At 32.0% G+C, this 24,409-nt stretch overlaps 1 protein-coding gene across 1 annotated transcript; it reads right to left on the bottom strand.

The window, feature by feature from the left end:
* Positions 1 to 221: 221 nt before the first annotated feature.
* On the bottom strand, positions 222 to 23,387 carry LOC112691501 (phospholipid-transporting ATPase ID). Its single transcript, XM_025565764.1, has 22 exons — positions 23,133 to 23,387; positions 7,933 to 7,991; positions 7,637 to 7,849; positions 6,845 to 7,050; positions 6,311 to 6,457; positions 5,920 to 6,094; positions 5,632 to 5,843; positions 5,365 to 5,527; positions 5,188 to 5,280; positions 4,953 to 5,066; positions 4,688 to 4,868; positions 4,298 to 4,599; positions 4,056 to 4,227; positions 3,659 to 3,763; positions 3,047 to 3,233; positions 2,838 to 2,974; positions 1,965 to 2,317; positions 1,655 to 1,880; positions 1,468 to 1,571; positions 1,276 to 1,407; positions 1,025 to 1,167; positions 222 to 554 (listed from the first exon to the last, which is right to left on the bottom strand). The coding sequence occupies exons 1-22, from the start codon at positions 23,224 to 23,226 to the stop codon at positions 356 to 358; spliced, it is 3,717 nt and encodes a 1,238-aa protein (XP_025421549.1). The 5' UTR covers positions 23,227 to 23,387; the 3' UTR covers positions 222 to 355.
* Positions 23,388 to 24,409: the final 1,022 nt, after the last annotated feature.

The raw sequence follows: 24,409 nt of genomic DNA, 5'->3' as shown, positions 1-24,409 counted from the left end.
TCAATAACAAAAACTAAGTATCAAATAAAGTAGAAGTATACATGTTATGCTTTTGTATAAAAAAAAAAGTTTATAATTCCGTTTCACGAAGATATCATGACAATAATAACAATATAAATAATACAATAACACACACGTATAATAACTTTGAATATTTAATTAGAATGTTAATCACATAATCGTATTTAATTAACATAAGATTACATTTTATAAATATTGGTATAAAATATTGTTAGCTAATTTCAGAGCTTATGTACAAACTCTTAAATATTTAACAGGCATGCATGTATATATATAAAAAAACAAATAATTATATAAACATATTGTTTTAATCGTTATTACAACGAATATTATATCATACAGTAACATCAGATATAATTGAACTTTTGCGGTCAATAAACGCTTCACTGTTTCTCGACGTTCTCATGATTTTACCGCTTGTTATAAGTCGCCCGAATCCTTCTTGATGAGCAAAAGCGTACCCTGATCGAATGGAACGTCGCTTATGCCTTATAGACGAAGTTGGTCTTGTCTCTGATTCTGACACTTGTCTTCTGAAAATTAACGTTGTTGTAGATATTTTTAAGTCATTAATAGGTATACTATAGCATTATATGGGACTGAAGCATAGTTAACTCTGAAAGCTGATAGAAAAAGAATATAAGTATTCGAAACTTGACCAAAGACGTTAAAAACATTGTGGATAGAACGAATTTTAAATGAAGATGTATATCATAATTCAAAGAATAAAGGAAATTAAGTATATGTATATACAACGACCAGAGAGAGAGAGAAGAAAAATAAATAAATGGATAGGACACATTTTAATACATGGGTAATACATATAATTGAAGAAAAAGAGGAAGACCAAGAAATTCCTTTATAAAGCAGATTATTCTAAAATTAAAAAAATGATCCAATAAAGAATTAAAGGAAATTGCTATGGTTGAACAGAATTTAATTAATTTACGAATTGAATAAAATATAAAATAAATAAAGAACACCACTAAGGCAAGTGATTTACTTTTGTTTCATCTGCAGCACACGAAGTTTGTCGGTAAGCGTAGGTTTCATCTCCAAGCAGTACAATCGCCAAGCTACCACAGGACCGACGATCACGACCACCACTAGAATGTTGACCAGCCAAAACGTCGGCTGTTTGATTGCCTATATTGAATGACGCAATACGTCGAACACGTTATTAATACGTACTGGTGACAGTTAATTAATACTACAAAACCAGTTTTGTATTGAAAAACAATAATTAGTACGCACCATTGCTAAGGAGCCAACATAGTTTCCGCCTATGAGATAGTTATAGATCCATTCGGCTATGAAGAACATCGCTATAGATCCCCAGATGACTACGTGATTGATAGAAGTCCAGTAACATGTATCCAAAGCCACCTGTAGTACACACGTTACGTTATCGTGTTCAATATGTTTTTATTCGCACAAACGCTTTACCTGTGCCGTCATAGCCGTGACCAGGATTATTTCGACGACTTCAGCCATATACATGTGGTCCAAGACATTTAACCCGTTCGAGGTCATGCCGTAATAATAGGCGCCTGAAAAAAAACACTGTACAATTATCGCGACGGACGGTTGTCGGTTAGGTGATAATAATTGATGATTGAATGTATAGTAATACCATAAGGTACGAAAAAAATCACTATTGAAGCATACGTTCCAAGAGCGGCGCACTTGAAGAATTCTTTGGCGTTGAAAAATATGTTTCGGATTCCCGGAGTGTAAAGTTTCGGGTACATTATGCTTTTACGGTCGTTGACGTCCTGGTCCAGGGCACCGATAGCCAGCACCGGCAGAGCGGTGTAGAACATATTGTACACGGATATATAAAATGGGTCGAAGATTGTCTGAGAACAATAATCAATCGATAAGCCGACGAGCAGACATGTGTCGGAACGTGACGCGATGAACCGGATCAGCAAGACTCTCACCTGGGCGCTGAAACCGCAGAAGAACCCGAACCAGATGTGACAGAGAGTGAACGCGACATTTTTGTAGAAAAAATATCGCAAGAATTTACACATCCTGTAGTATGACCATCTGCCGTGCACCAGCAGCAATCTCTCCAGAAACCGAAACTGTCCCAGCGAATAGTCCGAGGCCAGCGTGGCTTGATTGCCCTCCTGACCGGTGATTCCGACACCGATGTGAGCTTCTTTTATCATCGACACGTCGTTGGCGCCGTCGCCGATAGCCAACGTGACGGCTTTCTTGTACTTTTTGATCAGCTGCACCACCATTGCTTTTTGATGGGGCGTCACCCGACAACAGATCACCGCTTTGCCTAAACGTATACACATGCGTGTTCACGCATAAATAATTGTTGAACCAGGGGCGTATTTAGCCTTACTTCTAAGAGGGGGGTGACGGGTGACTAACATTTTTTCTTTAATTCAGGCTCAAAATGTACAAGTAAAATGTTTGGTAATATTTAAATCAGGTGAATCCTTAATATTCGGGGTTTTTTTTTTAATCTAATACGGGATCCACTTAGAATCGATTTTGTGTAGTTCTTTTTTAACACCTGTCTGTGTTTTGAAAGTTACGCTTGTGCTTTATTTGATTTTTCATTAAGTATAGACCCGACAAAAAGCCCAATTCAGTATTCACAGCCACGCGTAATTTGATTTCGTTATAAAATGATCCACCATAAAAAAATTTGAAATGTGTATCTCACATAAAATCAATTCCTTAAATACGGATTCAGGGGGGAGGCGATCAGGCCTTCGCCCCTCGCCCATGCGTTGAACCGACATCGGCCACGGATTCGCGCAATCGCCGTAAACAAATTTACTCGAACTTACACTTTGCGCACAGTTCTACAAACTTTTTCTCAAGCTCAGTATGTAAAGCGTGCACTAACGAATGGCCGTTGATGACTAACGCATACATCTTGTCGTCGTCGTCATCATGGTCGTTCATGTTAACATTTTCCGGTTCGCTGAAATATTTATAACGAATCACAGATTATACGTAGGCAATTAATACCGTTTTTACAGTCCTATCCACTAACCTAAATCTTACGACACTCGTAGCCATACTATTTCTTCTCGACCGTTGACTATCGGGAACACCTAACAGTATATCAATACACTCGTTGAGCTGACTTTCGACTTGGTCCTGAGTGTGGCCATCCACTACCCACAGTACCATATCGTCGGACAGAAGTTGACACGAAAATCCAATGTTTATAGCAGTTTCTAAAAACAGTGACACGTGGTTCACAAGTGCAATATTGTACAATTGTATGTTTGAAGAACAGAAATATTATTTAAACATAACCGATTCGATACACTCTATGAACGTAACAATATTTGAAAAACGCTGTAAAAATGTTTTTGGTGAACTAAACGATTATGACAGCATTAAAACGGTGGTATAGCCATAAATTATATAATATGTGAAGGGAAAAGAACACGTAAAAATATAAAAACGAATACAATTTCTGTAGGAACTTTTGAAGTATTCAAAAATTTCAATTTTTATATTCAAAATGTCTTAAATCTAATTGAACCAAGAAAGCTATATTTCATGACCACTGAAAAAATGCATTTTTCACTTGCGCTTAAATCTACTCTCATACTTATTCAACAAATCAATTCCAAATGTATAATTGCACACGCACCTTGTTTGTCTCCGGTGAGCATCCAAATATACATGCCAGCCAACAGCAAATTAGCTATAGTCTTAGGAACGGCGTCTTGTAATTTATCCTCGATAGCGGTGACACCTGTAGGAAACGAATAAATCGCACTTCAAAACCAGGGACTGTTACATTTAAGTTTTTACGGTTCTGGTTCCAGTTCTCAATTATTTTATTTAAAGGTTCGGATTCGGGTTCCGGTTATTGAAAAATACAAAATTTGGTTCCGATTCGGTTCTGATTCCCAATATTTTAAGGGTTCTTGGGTTCCAGAACCGGTTCTTTTGGGTTCGGTTCCAGCCCCTGTTCAAACGTTAACGATTCCCGATTGACAAATACGTGTGTAATAAATAAGATCGGACGAACTGTATTTTTTTACCGATCAGTTTTAGATGTGTTTCGATTTCGTCGTAGACGCTGTCGAGCCTCTGCTCCCTTTCGGTGCGCGCAGCTGCAGCGGCCGCGTACTTGAGTTTCCATGACTCGAAGAACTCGTCATCGATGTCCCTGACCGCGCAACAAAGCGTGCGCAACCCGTCTCCTGCGAAATCCTGCACCAACGTACCGCCCATTACTATCGTGTCACGAAATTCATAACAACAGTTAACGGTAGTCACACACCATCAGATGTTGCATAGACGCGATTTTTGACTCTTCGTTACCCGGCTCCAGGCGTTCGAATATTACGCTGTCGGCGCCCTTGCAGTACAACCGTATCCTGCCGTTTTCTCTGAAGACCACGGACATGCGGCGCCTCATGTTGTTGAAGTCAAGAATGCACAACAGCTCGAGCACTCGGGTCTCGCCCATGACGTCGATCGTCACCGTGTTCGGAGTTCGCTCCTTGAACACGACACCGAAATTCCTGGCCGCAGATACCAGGGCCGATTCGTCCGGCGACTGGGCTTGGTATTTCAATTCGCCTACAACCATTAAACACATTCATAAATAAATGCACCCGGCAGACCGTTCGTCGACTGTTGGTTTCCGAATGGAAAACAAACCGCTCACCGTTTTTCCAGCTGGGCATAACCGTATGGCACAAGGCCAACACTTTGAAGAACGTCAGAGCTAGATTTTCGGATCCGTCGGCGTTCTGGTGCCGGACGGCATCCACCAGGCTTTGGTCGTACCACAGGAATTCCGATTCGTATTGGGGATTCCACGAGAAATCGACCGGTGGAGGTCCGACCTGTGCGAAAAACCACAGCTCACTTAATTATCCAACGATCCCATTGTACCGTTACCGCGTTCTAAGTAACGGCGTCGTATATACCAAGTGCATCGTGGAATCTATAATTACTCTTCGGGCACCTCTCTCTAATTTGTCGTAGTGCTTGTTATCGTAACTTCTGATGATTGCGGAAGGCGTCTGTTTATCCGTGTGGTTCTAACGTACGGACACAAATAATGTAAACAAACACAGAAAGCTCAGACAGTAACAATGGACAGTACTTCATGTGACCAACAGTTACTTATTTATCTTATAGCCAACCATAATCATGGTTTACCTTGATCACTTCGTCGGATTTCCCGTACGCGACCTCGTCTTGATTCCCGTAAACGATGCAATTGATCGAGCACTTGTTGAACGTCATGATGTTCTAATCGGAAAAAAAATGTATAGGTACAATACGCATTAATGATTTATTTTCGAGCGGACGTTACTTTCGTCTCTTTTATTTTACCTTTGTCATCGTTCCGGTCTTATCCGAAAATATGTATTGGATCTGTCCGAGTTCTTCGTTCAGCGTCGTAGTTCTAGCTCTGGCCGCAGTCCCGGACTGTTTGTCGTACATCTTTTGATCCCAGTTTATGAAAAAGCTCTGCACGAAACGTACTACTTCAACACTGCCGAGCGTACGAACAACACAATCAGACGATATGAACAACGTTTGTTGTGCTGCTGTTGCAGCGGACAACAAATCAACAATGCGCTACGTTGCGTTACAAACCTCACGTATAAAGAAATTGGCACTAATGTGTTGAGAACGATGGCGTATGAAAAAAATACCAATGTCCCAATGGTAATTGACCCGGTCAACCTATCGGGTGGCACCAGCGAGTCCCAAGGTAAGTACATTTGGAAATCCCAACCAGTTTTGTATTCCCAAAAAACGGATCCGATCATGCAAGACAAACATAATAGAAAAAGAAACAACACGATCTGAAACAGAAATTTACCACGCGCATAGACATTAGCTATCAGGTATTGCGAATGAAATGCCGCGCTACGTGATTACCCCGAAAATGAGAAAGTTGAGCAGCTTATCGATGTTCGTGCGCTTGAATTTTGACTTTCCTGAATTTTGCATGAGCTTTGTATCTTTTCCAGCAAAGATCACCATGCCATAACACCATTCTGTATTTTTCAGAACGCATCCTCTTAGGATAATATGATCGTTGTTTAAGACCAATCTAGAATGAATATATAATACAAAATACATTTTTCACTGGGCACCGATGAAAAAAATCAAAAAAAAAAAATCCACTTTTGTATTAATAATAATTAATGTAATAAATGTACGTTTGAGGTTGAAAAAAAATAATTGTGAATCATTCACGATGAAAATGAAAAAAAATAAAAATATATCAAAAATTATTAGGATCATTGAGTATTTAATGATTACATACTCTTTTTTATTCCACCGCAAAACGCCGTGAAACGTATTGAGCAAATTATTTGGTGTTTCACACCGAATGAAGCCGTCAAAGTTCACAACTTCGTGAGCAAGATCTCCCAGTTCGGCCAAACATTGGCGGCACTTGAGATTGGTTTCGCTGAAAAGAAAAAAATCAAAATTAACATTACGATCACTTCTCCCTCCATTTGTTTACGAGCAAACGTATCACATAAAATACGTAATTTATACGTTATTTATTAGTTGATTCGCTTACTACGAACGTATTATTATTTTATTTCCTGAAAAACACTGGTTGAACCTGACTGAGACGTATCTTGTGCACGGTTTATTGCAATAGTTATTAAAATGTACCATGTGCGCCTAGAGAAATGTACGTTCAAACGTATGGTGGCGCGCACAATACGACGATGAACGTTGAAATCGTACGAAACGACTTTCCGGCACAAATCATTTGATTTACATTAATTTAATATTTTTCATTTATTTTAGTTTACATTTGTTTGCCGACACTGCATTTGCTTACCCGTCTAGTTCCGCGGTTTCGATGAAACACAGTCCGTTCGGTTCGCTCGTAGAGAGCAACAGCACGTCGGCGGCCACGAACTGCCCGTCTTCCATCAAAATCATGTCTCCGACATGCACGTCCTTCCACTTGACGTCCACCACTCTACCGTTCCTGACGGTTTTCGATATACGGTTGTTCACCAGATCGTCGCTGACGTGCCTTTGCTAAAACGCCCACCACGGGTGCATTAAAAAAAAAGAAATGTTTACTGTTACACGGGTAATAGTAAGGGATGGTAAAATTTGTCCCAACCTCGATATATCTAAAAGATAAATATCGATTAGGTGATATTTCTCAAAAACATTTTCAGTTTAATTACTGAACATAGATGGTGTTATTGAAATGAAAAATCTTAATATCTTCTACCCTGTGACGGTCTAGCCTAGTACCATAACTTATAAAACAGTGAAATACCAATTAATATCAGTGCAAAATGAATTCACTCGAATTATGTGTTTACATAAACGGAACATTGTTGTCGATTTGACTCACTTGTTAATTTAAAACTGCCGAGTACTATATCCTCATTTAATACTGAATAACCACTAAAAAACCACTTCAACATGATCTCTACCTTATTCTTGATTTAAAAATAGAATACTGACTAAAAATATCGATATGATGATATATTATCTTGAAAATATCAATATTATGATATTATCGAAAGTAAAATATGGATATAAAAATATATCTATGTATCTTTGCCATCCCTTCTGATAGTAGTATCCTATCCCGCTAATCGATACTTACGTAATCGTCGTATGCATCCTTGATAGCAGTAATCATGAGCACGCCGACCAACGGTATTGAAGTCGTGATGGGCGTCAGCGACGAGATTATCGATATCATCTGCAGCATCATGAGGCATAAGAAGTAGAAATTGGCTAGCCGTTGGAATTGTTCGAATAAATTCAGCGGTAAGAACGTTAAAAGAGTGTACTTCGATGTTTTTATGTAATTCGTCTGAAAAAATCGTATTTAAAAACATACGAATCTTATAGGTATATTTATTTGGCGTATACTAAATGCACCACCCTTACACTTACCGCGTAATTGAACTGAGCATTGTAATTCGCATTGTTTGCTTTGATGAAGCGTTCTTTTTCTGAAATCGAATATTTGATCAATGATTATTTACTATATCATATAGTATTAATTGCTTAAAATTACAGGCGTACTCAAAAACCTTTGTTATTTAATCATCAAGGAACAAAATGTATAATATCATACTTATGATCTATCGAAAAATAAACACTAAATCAACTAACCGTTAATTTACTATTTTAGATTTATGATAAACATGAGGATTAAAATATTAATGATACATTTATATTTATATAATTTATTGTATATTATTATGTATATAAAAATGACAACTGGCTAACTAAAATGAACTATAAATTAATTATAATTTTTAAGGATGTAAGAACTTTTGACAAGGGACGTCACGGGTTGTTACTTCGAGCCACCAATTGTTGAAAATGTCGTTTTAAAAACCTTTTCTATAAAATTAATTAGTTTTTAATGATTATTTTTTTTTTTTTTGGTACTTATGTAATTAAATTTAATAAATGTTATAATACAATGTAAGAATACATTTCTTACAATTTGGAAACACTTTATAAAAATCTTGACGCACAATATATAAAAAACAAAACTCTAGAAAAAATCGACACTTACAGGTAAGTTCCAAAAATATTTGTAGAGGGATTAAAATTGCAAATTAAAATGTATTTCTCGCTTTTGTCCAGAATATAAAAAATAAAACGACATAGGTAAATAGTTATCAATAAATTCCAAAATTCACGTACAGACTATTAAAGAAAACTCAATGGATCTCATCAATAAGAACTCTACGTTAACAATAAAATTTTTATTTTTATTATTTTTAACAATTATAACGGGGTTGTATATTTCGCTTCACCCCCCAATAGATAAATAAGTCCGATCCAACACGATTGGGCAATTTTTCCTTTTTAGACCCGACTAATCACACCACAATTGCGCAAAAAATTTGTAACACGATTGCGTCCTGATCCCTTTTTACCTGATAAAATCATAACACCATTGCGCACTAAATTATATGTATATATACTATGTATAATAATTTATGTACAACATAAAATAATGTATACAATACATACTTTCTATAATGTGCATACACATGCACACAAATTATTAAATCACAAAATGCACTTTTTCAAAATCGAAATGAAAAGTTGATTGAGCTAATGATAGTTATAATAAAAAAATTGACTAATGACTATCAGTATACAAAAAAAAAAACAATTTCAATAAAAAAAATGTCGTCTATTGACCTTATCAGTATATACATTTACCATAAATGTAATTTAGAAAAAAAAACAATTTTAAACCAAGCCAACGATGATAATTTGTTGACAGTCCTACGCCTGTAATAATTAGGAAGGAAAATTGTAAATTAATAGTTAATAAGTTTGAGTGCATGTATATGAATATTATATGTAGAAAGTATATAATTATATAATTATATGTATTGTATACATTATTTTATGTTGTACATAAATTATTATACCTACATAGTATATATACATATTATTTGGTGCGCAATGGTGTTGTGATTTTAACAGGTAAAAAGGGATCGAGACGCAATCGTAGTGTAATTAGTAGGGCAAAAAAGAGAAAAATTGCGCAATCGTGTTTCAGCCAAATAGTCGATCTATAGTCAACCACCGAACCGTTATCCATCGCCTTATGCGATCACACAACTTTAACGCAAATTCAAACAATAAAAATATTTTTTATTCTTTAACTAAGTCAATAATATTTATAATAATAGTTCAACTCGGTGATTGTAAGCTGCGCCCGAGGTTCAAGTAAATATAAAATTAAACATGTAAACTGAGCACTAATAAAATTTAAAATTAATAGCTTTAAATTTTTGCAAAATCAAGTAAACAAAATTACAAAATAATCTCTAACTTGTTCGTAACAGCCATGTAGTATGAATAAATAATTGATAAAATAACACAGACAATTAAAAAATTCATATAATTTTAAAAAGTACAATATTATGACAAATAAATACATATTGATACATACAATTGGTGTTTCACCGCTATTATATTTACTATAATTTTTATATGATAATTTTTTACTTTTCTGTTTTTTAAACAATTTCATATTTAAAAGGTAGATTTATACTATTTAATTTAAGGTATGATTCTATTTGAAACCAATTTTATATAAACATAAAAATTTTAATTAATTTTACAAACCTTAGAATTTGAAATTTCAAGTAAAATGTATTCGACTATCGTAACTTCACTAATTATTAAATCAATTTAATTCACGACGGGTGCTAGTAGACTGACACCGCATACTCGTATAGTGTTCACTATAAATAATTAATAGTGATTCGATAACGTTTTTGGACAACACTAATATTTCTGTGGTATTATTGATTCGCACGCTATTTACAATCACATTTTACAACAATAATAATAACTGATGGACGCAGTTTACATAATGTGTGTAAGGATATATTATGGATATTTTATATCCATTTTGAATTAGATTATAATTGGGGCGAAATTTACACGAAAAATGTTTATTTGGCCGCAGCTTACGTATACCCGTTTAGCCACTTGAAAACTAATACATACGGTCGAGCGCTACGAACAAACATAATAACAATGTGCGAAACACTAAAACCCTTTTGTATACTAAAAAACACATTATTCCTAATCGAAATAAATTCTAATTGGAATAAAACGTTCAAAACATAAAAGCATCCATTTGTATTGTCTTTTAGTTTTCATTAGCATTTCGGTTGCTTGAAATTACAGGGGTTTCGACGATAAACGATGCTTTAACAATACATGAGTATTCGGATAGGTATAGGAAAAATGAAACGTCGATAAACCATTTGAATATTTTAATTTTAAAAACCAAGTTGATATCGGAAACCTTATTATTTATAGATCCCAACATTATGATATTACTATTATAGATATATACTTATAATAATTTATTATGTCACCTAACCAAAAACCTATCATAGTCTACAACGACCTTTGAAGGATCCGAGAAAAATATAATATTATATAACTATGTCGATAAGTTTCTATTATATATGCAACTCTCAAGAAATAAACGCGAAACGCGCTTGGCTAATGTCAAAATTTCGGACTTCAGCCAACAAAAACAAATGGATAATCTTAACACTAGCAAATAAAACCAACATTATCCAACCGTTATTGGCTAATGACTAAATAACATTAGCCATAGATGAATTCAAAATTTAAAACTATTTACAATAATAATACAATATTTTGAAATTGTAATTTTTAATGAATATTGATATGTTGAGTAGTTGTATACAGGTGAACCGTGCACGTAATAAGTAAAATATTTTCAGTAATATAAATATTGTATACAGTTGTGAGCATTTTTATACTATTTTAAAATTGATATTGATCGCAAAATTGATATACATGCGGTTGCATACAATACTGTGTGCTCGATAGAGACAGTCCATAATAATCTACCGTATTACCGACTCAAGTTTGTAAGTAGTTAAGATACCAGCTTGTAGTACTTTGTAGGTATATCTTGTTTTCAAGACTAGGAGTTAATAAGTTAAAAGTTAAGTTAAATTAACTTATTAACTTAAATTATTTCATTACTTATAAATTAACTTAACTTATTTCCTTAAAAATTAACTTGAAATTAATGTATTATTTTTCGTTTATCCTTATTAAGTTAATTTTGATTTTCAAGACCAGAAAAATATTTTTGTAAAATATCGCATTCGATAATAAGTTCATGGAATTTAAAAAAATATAAAAATAAAAATTTCGAAGAATTTTTAGATGAGACCATAATATATATCTCGGTATTAACTATTGATAAGGGTCCCACCGTTCTCGGGAAAAGTATTCAACCGTCTTCAAACTATTGAGTAAAAATAGTCACGCCATCCATGAATTACATTACTATTGTCATGAAAAGTGGTCGTAAATCCTTGTAATAAAAATAGTTACACATTATTATTGACTAAATAATTCTTAATAATAATTGTACTCTATTATTATTAAAATTATTCCATAATCTATGATATTATTGAATATTATTGAATAAGAGAAGAAATTAAAACATTTTTGTATGACTTAAACCGTTTAATTATTTGTATGGATAATGTTATTTAGATATTAGCCAAACGCAGTGGCTAAACTTGTGATTAGAACGTAACATATATATACTCGGGTTTCAGAAATGAATGAAATGAATTATTATTTATTCAATACGTAAAAGCTTTACACAATTTAAACGAGAATGCCATCGTACCTGAACATCAGCCATGCAACTTCTATTATTTTCTATACTTTTGGAAAATCATTTAATATTAGCAATCTAAAAATGTATAACGAAACACACAAATACCAGATAGTGCAACGAAACCTCTTTGGAAGAGCACAAACTTTAACAGTGGACACTTGTATTGGTCAATCCGGAATCTTTAGGTTAGTTGAGTACAGTGGCGGCGCCAGGATTTTTTGCTAGGTAGGGCCAATGGGAGGCCAACCATTATAAGATAAGGCCAACAAAAATGAGATTTCAAAAAAGATGAATACCATTATTTAATATTTTCTGTTTATGAAATATGACTATTATAGTAATTAAATAATAATTGTATTTTTATGATCATAAAATATCGAAAATCAATCACCAAAATAAAAATTATTTATATATTTTTTAACTAACACCTTTTAATAACTTAAGGCGCGCATCTAAAAAAAAATCAGAAGAAGAATGCTAAACACTAGACTTCGCCCGATGCGCCGAATTTTAAAATCGAAATTTTCTATTAACAACAAATCGTCAACACACTATTAAAGATCTATCAAGACTTGTACTATTCAAGTATGGGATTGTGCTAAGCCTTCCCAAGTATAAAGTATCCTAGCCTTTCAGTCAATATCCATTCAGCATACAATTTCTGCAACATGGTATGACTAAAAACCTTACACCAAATAGCAAATTAAAAATCACAGCAGAAAATTATTGTGAAAGATTTCATGACAAATGAAATGATTATGAAAGATTTCACGACAAATTAATAACCACAAAAATCATCTAGTCTCTTTATTATCCGGCGAATCATTGCCAGAAAATTCCACTCGTCGGCTAAAAGAAAACTAACGACGGGATCTCTTAAATCATCACTAATAACTAAATTTCATCGACGTCTGAGGTTTCTCATACGAGTAAAGTCTCTTTCTTCGTGTACTCCTTTGTTATGAATATTTCATCTAATTTACTTTCGCATAAAAAAAACCGGAAAGTGTCAAGAGCGACCCTCAGAAGATGTGAAAAAATGTATACGAGCTTAGAAATATAGATTTATTGTGTAGAGTTTGAAGTAAATATTCTTAATTTAAAACACGTGTTTTCGTATTATTTGTAGGATGAGATTATACACTTTTAAGAATTATTTTAGTTCAAATTTTATTTTTCAAAATAAAAAGAGATATTCAATTGTATATTTTGAATAAAATAAAAGTAATAGTCGACTGAAGTCTGAAACCATAAATAGGAATGGAAATTATGTCTTCAGTCAAAAAATGAAAATTTATAAAATAGCTTTTAATAGAATAAAATATTTACATAATAGGTAGGTACGCTACGTACATATTTACATACACACGCACACGCACACACATATATATAAAATTGACAAACAAATTTAACTAAAAAAAACAAAATATTGGCCCATCGTAATCGTGTTAAAAAGAGAACGCATATCACTGTTCTATCTTTGTTTACTAGCTAGAGTCTAGCTTTGAAAAAATTCGGAGTACGGCAGCAGCCGATGGCGGCTAAACGGTAATATAGGTAAACGGCCATCCATCCATATTTCCCTCTTCATGTCGCTATTTCGTGCAGCCGCATCGCACCGCAGTTTTAATACCGAACCAATACCATGTACACGAAAAATTTAATATTTTTAATAACTATTTAATAATTTACATTTTTGAACTTTTTTCATTAGATGCTCATCTGCACACAATTTACTCGCGTTAAAAAAAAAAAAAAAAAAAAAAAAACTATGCTAATCGGTCCAGTTAAACTTCAAAACTGTCATATATTCGGCTATCCTTTAAATAATATAATAGGTATCGAGTGTTATGCAAAAAAAAGGTAAAGGTAACGTACGAAAATTTTCACTGCCCAAGTAGAAAAATCTGAACGCTGTATAAAATGCTTTCATGTAAAAAAAAATAATAAAAAATACACATATGAAATACTTTGTGTAAATAAAATAAATGATTCCACTATTACGCTATACTTCTCAACACCGCTTATTATAATATAATTATTATTATTAGATGGACTAATTAATTGTGTACCTGTTTATTTAGTATATTTGACTGTTGAAATAATAAACTCGGTGAATATTGAAAAATAAATATGGTCATGGAATATAATAAAATTTATTGACGTGCACTGTAATTATTTTGTATTATTTTATAATTTTATCAATTACATTGAACTATTAATGTATTACTACCATACACCCATAATGCTCGTTTAATGTCCACACGACATCAATAAAATGAGTTCCACACGTCGAAACGTCCGGTTGCGATCGTGTAACAAACACATTAGGCACAAACGGATGGGTCTTGAAAATTATTTATAAAATTCTAATTAAAGATCCGTGACGGTTAGTGGGAAAATGTCATGTTAGTCGTGCACATTTATAAAATACATTTTATTATAATACAGAAGTAAATTACAGTAAAAATATGCAATAAATAATAATGTATAGGGTACTCATACAGTATTAATAAATAATAAACGACGTTGATAAAAAAAAGGGTTGGTTACGACGGTTTGTGATAGCGTAATCATGAAAAACTACCGTCGATAACGAACGTAAAGTCGATACTATTCTAGTGGCCACTGCCTGATATACTAGGGTGGCCCTTAAAAAAAAAATATTTAAATTATTCTTGCAACATTCGCCCATTTTTTTGTTAATAACCAATATAATATTAACTGAGCAATTAGAAATCAATTATTCAATTTGAAGTTTAGTAATTTTGTAATTTTTTACGAAAATCTTTCAATATTCCATTTTTTTTTTTTTATTATATCAAATATTAATATGCTAGATTATTTTTGTAGATGTTTTTTAGGAATTATTTTTTAATTTCAAATAATTTTGTACGTATGTAATTTTATTGTGTTTTAAACTGTTCAACTGGTATAAACAAAAAAAATTAAGATTTTTCGTAAAAAAGTACTAAACCACTAAACTTCAAGCACACAGGGGAATGGCAAAATATTGAACAATTTATCTCAAATTATGCAGTTAATATTAAATTGAGTATTAACAAAAAATTTGTAGCTGCCACAAAGTTTATAATAAAAATTAATGTATAAGTATAAACTAAAGGCGACCCTAATGATACACACAGTGGCGTCGAAACCATAACTAAAAAGGCTCAATAACCCAACCTCTAGAAACAGAACTAACTCACTTAATACTAAAATATTATAAAGATATTGTGCATGTGCCCTACCCATAGGCGCAACTAGACCAATAATTTTGGGGGTGCACAAATAGTGAAGAGCTCATAGACCCATGGGGGTAAAGCCCTCACAACCCCAAACCACTAATCTAATTACTCTCCACATTACACTTATGAAAAAATAACTACTAATAATTATTTCAATATAAATACTTTGTTTTAATATTTATAATACAATTTATTTAACAAAATTAAATAATTAGATCTACCTACCTACCTATTTTAACATTATTTTCCCTCTCGACCACCAAAGTCTGAACATGCCTATGCAATAGATATTATACGATTTGTCTATACAGACATATCGTATATATAACCCAGCTATATAATATATATATATATATTATATAGCTGGGTCCCTGGTTACATAATAGGTACCTATTTTTCTCAATATACATTATGGTACCTACATTTTTTTTGGAAAAAGGCTTATATTTTTTGGGGATGCACATTTTAAACTTGGGGTACACAAGTCCCCTGTGCACCCCCCTAGTTGCGCCAATGGCCCTACCTGAATATAGGATTTGATACCACTAGGCAGGCACTCAGTGTAAATAAGTTATCAGTCGGTTATGATAATGATCCTAGAGAGATTGCCAATATTACAAACTTCATTAAATCTCAGCCTCTGAATAATCATTCATTCAAAATCCTATAAAAAGTCATAGAAAGTGTACAATGTACAATGTAAATACTTCAATTATTTTCCATATTGAGGTCAGATGATTATCTCAAAACATGATAATTATTGTTTTTTTTTGATCTAAGAGACGAGTACGTGCCTTTTTTTTTAACACAATAATATCAATTTGTTGTGAAATTTGGCTACTTAAAATTGCCTATTTAAGCGATATTTCAGCAAAGATTAATGAGCTTAACTTTGCCTTCATGATAGATAAGTTAATGAATTTACTACTGATGAAAAATTTACGCCATTTACGCTTTAATCAATAGAGAAGATTATCCTGGAAGATAGCAGAAGAGAGATTTGATTTTAGGAAATTTAAGTGAGCTATGGTGTTGGAGTGGAAGCAAGTATAGAGAGAATAGGAATTTTGTGATAGTTATGAAGAGTTATTATTGCTAACGTACCCCGGATATTTGGTTAACAAACGTAAGTTTATTGACTGAAAATATTTGAATAAATTTAGATTTGAGTCCTCAGTTAATCCCCAATTTTGTATGCCGTAAATCATTGCAGGACCAATTAGTTGTTTGTATGGAAGAATTTTGCTAACGAATGAGATGTTTGGGCAAAGAAGGTGTCTTCTGACTATGAAGTTTTAATATTAAATATATTTCTTAGTTTTAATGTGAGGATTTATTAATATGAATGCCTAAGTATTCTTAGAAAATCGTAGCTTACAGGTCCGTATTAATGATGAGCTGAGCAACTCAAATCTTTTAAATGATGATGTTTCTCAAGGAACTATTTTAGGACCATTATTATTTATTGTATATATAAATGACTTAGTTTGAATTCTGAATGCTCTATTTACTGTTTTTCAGATGGCACAACGATTCTTATTTATGATTCAAATAAATTAAATTTAATGCTTAAAGCAACAAAAATAATGATATCTGTAAAAAATTGGCTTAATGCAAATTTTTTAGAAATTAATTTTAATAAAACATGTTATCTATCTTTTTCCTTATCAAAAATCAGAAGTCTTGATATTAGTGAACCTATTAAAATTCATTATGATACATGTCAAGAAATATATACTACTGATACTTGTAATTGTAACTGCAAATATATGAGGCGTAGAATCTATTAAGTATCTTGGTGTCATGTTTGATAGATTCTTAAAGTGAAATTTACATATTGACTTGACTATCAAAAAATTAAGGAGTATATTCGGTAGATTTAAAACATTAAACAATATTTTATTACCAAACAACAAAAAAACGATTTTTTGTGCCATTGCTCAGTCAGTCTATACATACGGAATTAGTGTATGGGGTTGTACCTTTGAAAAATATTTAAGTTTGCTGACAAATACGATAAATTCATTACTAAGGATAGCTTTTAAGAAACCGTTTCGTTCAAATACTGATATACTATTTAATACACATGGCATTTCAAATTTAGAGAAATCGCATGCTAAAGAAGTACTAACAAATTTATATTTTTATATACTTGATATTGTCAGTTTCAACCACAATCATTCTACGCGAAATTCTATAAAAATGTATTCACAATAAAAATATAGAATTGGTACTGAGTTTGATAAAAAAGATCCTTTTAATAAAGGTATACATGCAATATGATATTCCTATTAAACATTTTTATAACTATAATCATTACAAAAAGTATGTCAAGTACAAGATAAAAAATTGTTTGTAAATATCTGTAATTCATATATTATAAATTATAATGTATTCCAACTTGTTAAGTTTTATTTGTTTTTATTACTTTTTAGTTATTTTTTAATTGATTATAAGAATAAAACCTACTTATGTAATTATTATTATTATTATTTTATTTTTATAATCTCACATCTTAAACAAGAACTGTTGTCTCCTTCACAAGTCTAGGCTTTCGGAGACAATCATTTTTCATTTGTATAATTTATTTAAATTCTAATGTATAACAGTTTTTTTTAAACGTAATAAATATTATTATTTATATTATTATTATAATTTAACTGAGTTAAGTTGATAATGGGAATTATTTTATTATTCGATGATAGTGAAAGACTTATTTTAGGGCATAATAAGGTAAAGGTAATGTGTGAAGATTTATTTTGATTAATTATTATTCTCCAGTGGTTGAACCAGATTTGTAGTTTCTTTAAGTGATTTTTAAAATTATTGATGGTAACATTGATCACTGGTTCAGAAGAACTTATTCTTGTGTCATCTCCAAAAGTGGCTAAGTTGGTGAGATTGGAATGGGATATGTCCATGGTAAAAATATTGTACATCGTTGATGCTATTATGCTACATTGGGGAACACATGATTTTATAGGATAAGTAGTGGATAGTTTGTTCTCACATCTCACTTGAAAAGTGTGGAGTGATAAGAATGAGATAGAATGATTAGGTATAAAGGAGCGGTAAACTTTCTAATTTTATAGAGAAGACCCTCGTGCTACACTCGATCGAAAGTCTTGGTTAGGTTAAAACCGGACGAAAGTGTTTTTTTCTAGTTAAGAGATTATCTATTATCCGGTGAACTAGATGAAGGGCTGAATGATTCATTCTAAAGTCAAATTGGGTGTTTGGAATTTTTTTCTTTTTTTATTAATGGGAGGATTCTTAAATTGTATATTAAATATTATTTCTATAAATCACGTAGTATAAGTGTATTGGTGTATACTAATAATTGTATCTGAAAATTTACCATCGAGTATCGATTCATAACGCACCTATCTACCCAAATTAAGGAGGGCGATTTCTCCCTTTTAAAATATTAGGTATCAAAACCGGAATTTAAACCTTTATATTGATAAATTAAGTAGTGGAACTGAATAGGAAATCTTAAATTTTAAACGTTTTTTTAGGTTCCAAAATAAAATGGTTTTGTTTAGCATAATTTATTAGTTAGGTATACTACTTTATTTCTAAACAATTATCGACCCATTCTCATCAGGACCATATTAGCGCATAGGCATTGTAGGCCTACGAAAATAAAATGTGCGACTAAATTTTTTTTATAATATTTTATTTTTATATACTATCTGTACACGTTAGCACAACAAGTAAAATGGTGTTATGAATAATATTTCTCGTATATATTCACTCAATGTTTGTTATCATAATTACTTATTGAAATTAGATTGTTTAAAACATAAACCGATAAGATGTCACTCGCAAATGAGCATACGACAGTTATGATGAATAATACCACAAATACTGTTTTGAAAATTTTAGGAAATAATAGAAAAAAAATTAGAAAAATAATATCGTTTACGTAATATAATATAAATATTAATTATCAACTGCAAATAAACACACAAACACACACATTTACTTTATACAAATTAATAAATTGATAGTAAAAATGGAAAAACGAAAAAAGATTAGACGAAAGATTAAATTTTTTAATTGACGAGAGTTTAAAAAATAAAGAAATGAAAATAAAGGCAAATTATTTAGTTGAAGCCTATAAAATTGATTTTAAAATTGAATTTTTTAATGAGTTTATACTCTTTAGTACTTTTGAGAAACTGGAATGTCTATTAATGAAATGCTAATGAAACAAATAAATATCAAAATGGTAACAATTATCATAACTCGAAATTGTATTGGTAACTAAAAAATTGTTGATTTTACCGGCCCATATATGCTCACCCTGTCACACCCGTCCAATCGAAGTGTTTATCCGTCATCTACATCATACTATTCCCGCAGAGGATATCGTTACGGCACCCCGGGTTATGGACTTCTCCGTCACAAGTGTGCTAAGCATTCGCCACAGAGTAAGCAAGGAAGTTCTAACACTTTTTACTGTTGTTCTTGATCCAAACGAATTCAATCAGAGCGTTCACCAACCACCCTCACTACTGAACTCCAGAACAATGGTCGAAAACCCGCATCATGCTCGTTTCCCACCGCAATGCAAACGGGGTCACCGATACACTCCTACTGTAATCAACCGTCAAATTCAGCAACGAACATCTTGCCGAGCACTTCATCAGATCATCAGACCTACAGTGGTCGTAAGCAAAGCTTGTGGCGGTGTAGGGAGTTATAGGATACATAATTAAAATTGTATGATTAAATAGATAATTATAAATAAATAATTAGTTTGACAAAGTAGTTAAATAATATTAATCGATTTACAAAAGATTGTATGAACAATTGAATAATACAGCAAACGAAACATAAAATAAAATATCAGTATAATATACGTAGTATTTCTTATTAATATACATCACAAATTTTATTTCTAAAACAGTTAAACTCATTGCCTATTACAATACTGAGAATAGCCAACTCAGAATTTCCTTTTTTAACTTTGTAGTTATACGATTCCTCTCTGTATAGTATATTTCTTTTTTTATACTTATGGGCATTAAATTATAACTTTTAGGACCAAGATACCCCAACAATTTTTGACCAAACGCTTTCCTAGTATACTCAATTTTAATATCAAACGGCCTGTGTTCTCTTTTAAGTATAACATTTTTCATACTCATAAAGGATTCAAAGTTTTTGATAATATATAAATTAATTATTTTTTTATATACAGACTCAGATGGAAGCACATTGAATAACTTGAAATTTTCTTTAGTTGAACCTGTTAAAGTATTTTTACTTAAGCATATCCTAAGAATTTTTTTTTGTAAATATTGTAGTGGTCTAGATGCATTTTGATTAAGCCCCCCCCCCCAAAAAAAAACCAATAAATCATATTGGTATACTATAACAGTACACTGAACTAGGGCTGTTCGATTATTTTTTTTACCACTCGATTATTATTTAACATTTTAAATGATTATTGCGATTAATCGAAAATTAATATTCAAACCAAAAATCGATTTTTTTAACGACTGATTAATCAATAACTGAATTTTTTAATATCTGAATAACTGATAAATCGATTTTTTTTTTATTGACTGATTAACCGATTAATTGATTTTTTATAAAGCGACTTTTTTAAAATGGATAAATTGATTCTTCAACTTTTACACAAATTCAACAAGATTTATAGGATGAAATATTGATGTAGATGTCCACTTTTATAATATTATCTTTAATATTTTCCGAATCATTGAACTCAGAACATCATATTAGCAATTAGCACAGATTTAAAATGTAAGCATGTAATCAGGTAATCTAATATTATGTATATTGATTAATCATAAATTCGATTATTTGTCTATTAATCAAATTTTATAAAAACTGTAAAATAATCGATGGGGAAAAAATAATCGTAATAATCGATTAATTCGAAATAATCGAACAGCCCTACACTGAACGACGGACGTAAACAAACTGGGTATAAAGTGTAAAAATATCGGTGCTTGTGAGAACAAAAACGGTTTCAAATGTGTACGAATGTACGATATGAAGTATCGCTATCACGTTGGTTACATTAGATATGATTAGCTCGATTAAAGCTCACGATTAACTAAAAAAATTAAAAATAACTAAAAAAATAACTAAAAAAAATCTGACAGATGCTTATCCAAGCACTTCTTTTTTTGGTCCTATCGTGATAATTTTCATCAGCGATGTTCCAAATTTCTTTATGACTTTTGACTTCACCGATCAACAACTCAATGTCATCATCGTCGATTTCGGACATCTTGCGTGGAAAAATCGGACGTATGCATGAGTCGATATACAACAATGTACTACTGAACCAGATTTGCGTGCGCGGTGCCATTGCGGCAACGTTGTTATCTGCGGCAGACACCGAACGCAGCGGTGACGCAGCGGCGCCGCAAGACATGTACATTGCACGATTTGATCACATATAAAGTTCGCCGTATTAGCAGCGCCGCAACGGCGAAAAACGCACGTGTGCATCGGGCCTAAGATAATTGACATTCGTAATCGTTTTCCCTATACACAAAAAGAGGTGATATTATTGTAAATTATATTTATATTTTATATTTCTGATGATTATTTCTGATCACAATAACCGAAAACCTGAACACTGTAAGCGACGAAAAATGCACTTATAACGGCTGTTTGTTCCGTTCCTGGCATTTTTGATCACTATAAGCAGCTGATTTTTATAACCACTGAACACTGTAAGCGGCGATCACTGCGAACTGCGTGTTATGTTCTGGTACACATACTGCGAATTATAGAGGCTGCCCTCCTTTAGAAAAAATATCAAATACTTCTCACAAGAATAATCACCCTGAGACTATGCCACTTCCATCATCAATAGTGCCTAAAAATGTATTGCCAGCCCTAAATGAGCCCTCGTCCGTAAACACCCGATATAAAAAAAAAAAATTAGAACAAAGACGTAGTCAAAATTAACAATAGGCAACTCAAACAATTTAAAAACCTAACCCATTTCAAATATTAATAATAATCTCAGTTTGTCGCGCAACTTAATTCTCTCATTACCCATTAATTTGCTTTTTATCAACACATTTTTTTCCAAGAATACCATATCTCTTTAATTACATATTTCTATACTTCACTGAATCCAAAATCACAAACATCAAGAATTATTCTTGTCATACTGTAACTTATTTTGATATCTTTTATTATATTTTATTATCTTATATTATCTAGGTACCTAATGTTATATTTTAATTGCTGTTATTAATATGATCGCTAAGTATATTTAATATGTTAATATTAACCGATTGACATATTATGTTGTTTTAATTTGAATTTGAGTACATAATCAACATTCAAGAATTAATTATTATTATTTCTCATATTATCAGTGTTATGTTCACTAAAATTTTAATTGTTATAATTGGCTAATTGTTATATTGGAAGCTAAATAGAAAAAAAACTTCTATTTACATTTTCTTCTATATTCATTGACAAATCCATAAATCCTTCTAATCGTGTAATTTGATAACGGAATTTTCTAAACTCATATGGCAATTCATCGTCGAATATTATTTTAACAATTTCTCTACATAAAAGTAAAATTAATGATTCAGGTATCAAGTAGAGGGGTGAATGCAGAGAAATAATGTCGAGGGAGGTTTTGAAACTTAAATAATTTTCAATGTACTTACGTATAACTTTGGGTTGTTTTGATAAATTGATCTTTACGTTTGCATCCTTGACCCTAGTATCCTCAATACTACGTTTTTTGATAAATTTATCCATTTTATTGAAAACTACTTGATTTTAAATGTATAATACTATATAGTACCTTGACTGTCTTAAAATAATGTTTAGCAACACATAATTGTTCATAATATTATACCTTAGCCGCTAAACGATTCGAGGTAAACGATTAGAGATTAGAATTAAAAATTATTATAGATAAAGAACATTCTGGGAAATTTCTATTTGCAATAGTAATACAACACACGTGTACCACAATCATCGTGGAACGCCTACAGCCTGTTCGCGAAACACCGGTTGAGAATCTACTCAATTGAAAATTTCAAGTATCCTAGACAGCAAATAAAGACTTAATTGTATATGAATTTACCACGTATACGATTATATGATCAAGGTTGTATAAAATTAAATTTCGTACATTTTGTGCGTGTAAATATCAGAGTACTTAATGTAAATAAACTCAAGCGAACTATACGAAGTGCGCAAATTTAAGTATAAAAAGTATAGGTAAATTAACAAGAATCAAATGACGTCACATCGTACACAGATAAACGTTAAACGATTATTTAAACCACTCGAAATCTTATAAGCGGTTATTATTATAATATTTTATTTGTATTTTCATTGCTGCACTCAAAATGATTTACCTCGAAAAATTTTTCACTTTTATAAGTGTAATTTTATGATACATTTGTTGCTTTTTAAACGTCTAAAATTCATTAGCCGTGTTCGGTGTGTTATTTATTCCCGCGTTAAACGCATTCACGGTATTATTTTATAAGTATTTTAGCATTTAGATGCTTGTTAATAATTACTGTTTATGACTAGGATTTAATCTGAATATTAGTGTATGGAAGTTAAAAACAGTAGTAGGTACGAAACTTCGGTAAAATAATTTTATCTACAGCCGTCTAAATAAAACTCGGGAATAAGATGGCATTTCGTAGTGATAAAAGGTAATAAAACGTTTTCATTTTATCTCTTCGACGTTGGAGAAATTCGATACTTTAAAACTAAAATCAAACTCAAGTTTCACAATAAATATCCTATAGATCGTCTCGTAACAATAATAATAATTCGATTATCGAAATGGCTATCATTTTGCGTTTATGGTAAATCGATTTCCCCTTCAACAATGACAGACACTTCCCACCGATACATATATTATTTAAAGATACGGCGAGTCCAGGAATTAGGACGGTATGCGTACATGAAAGCATCT

This window comes from Sipha flava, unplaced genomic scaffold (genome assembly GCF_003268045.1).
Source record: "Sipha flava isolate LNK unplaced genomic scaffold, YSA_version1 115_pilon_pilon, whole genome shotgun sequence".
Classification (NCBI taxonomy): Eukaryota; Metazoa; Arthropoda; class Insecta; order Hemiptera; family Aphididae; genus Sipha; species Sipha flava.
This window is presented reverse-complemented; position numbering and strand designations above follow the sequence as displayed.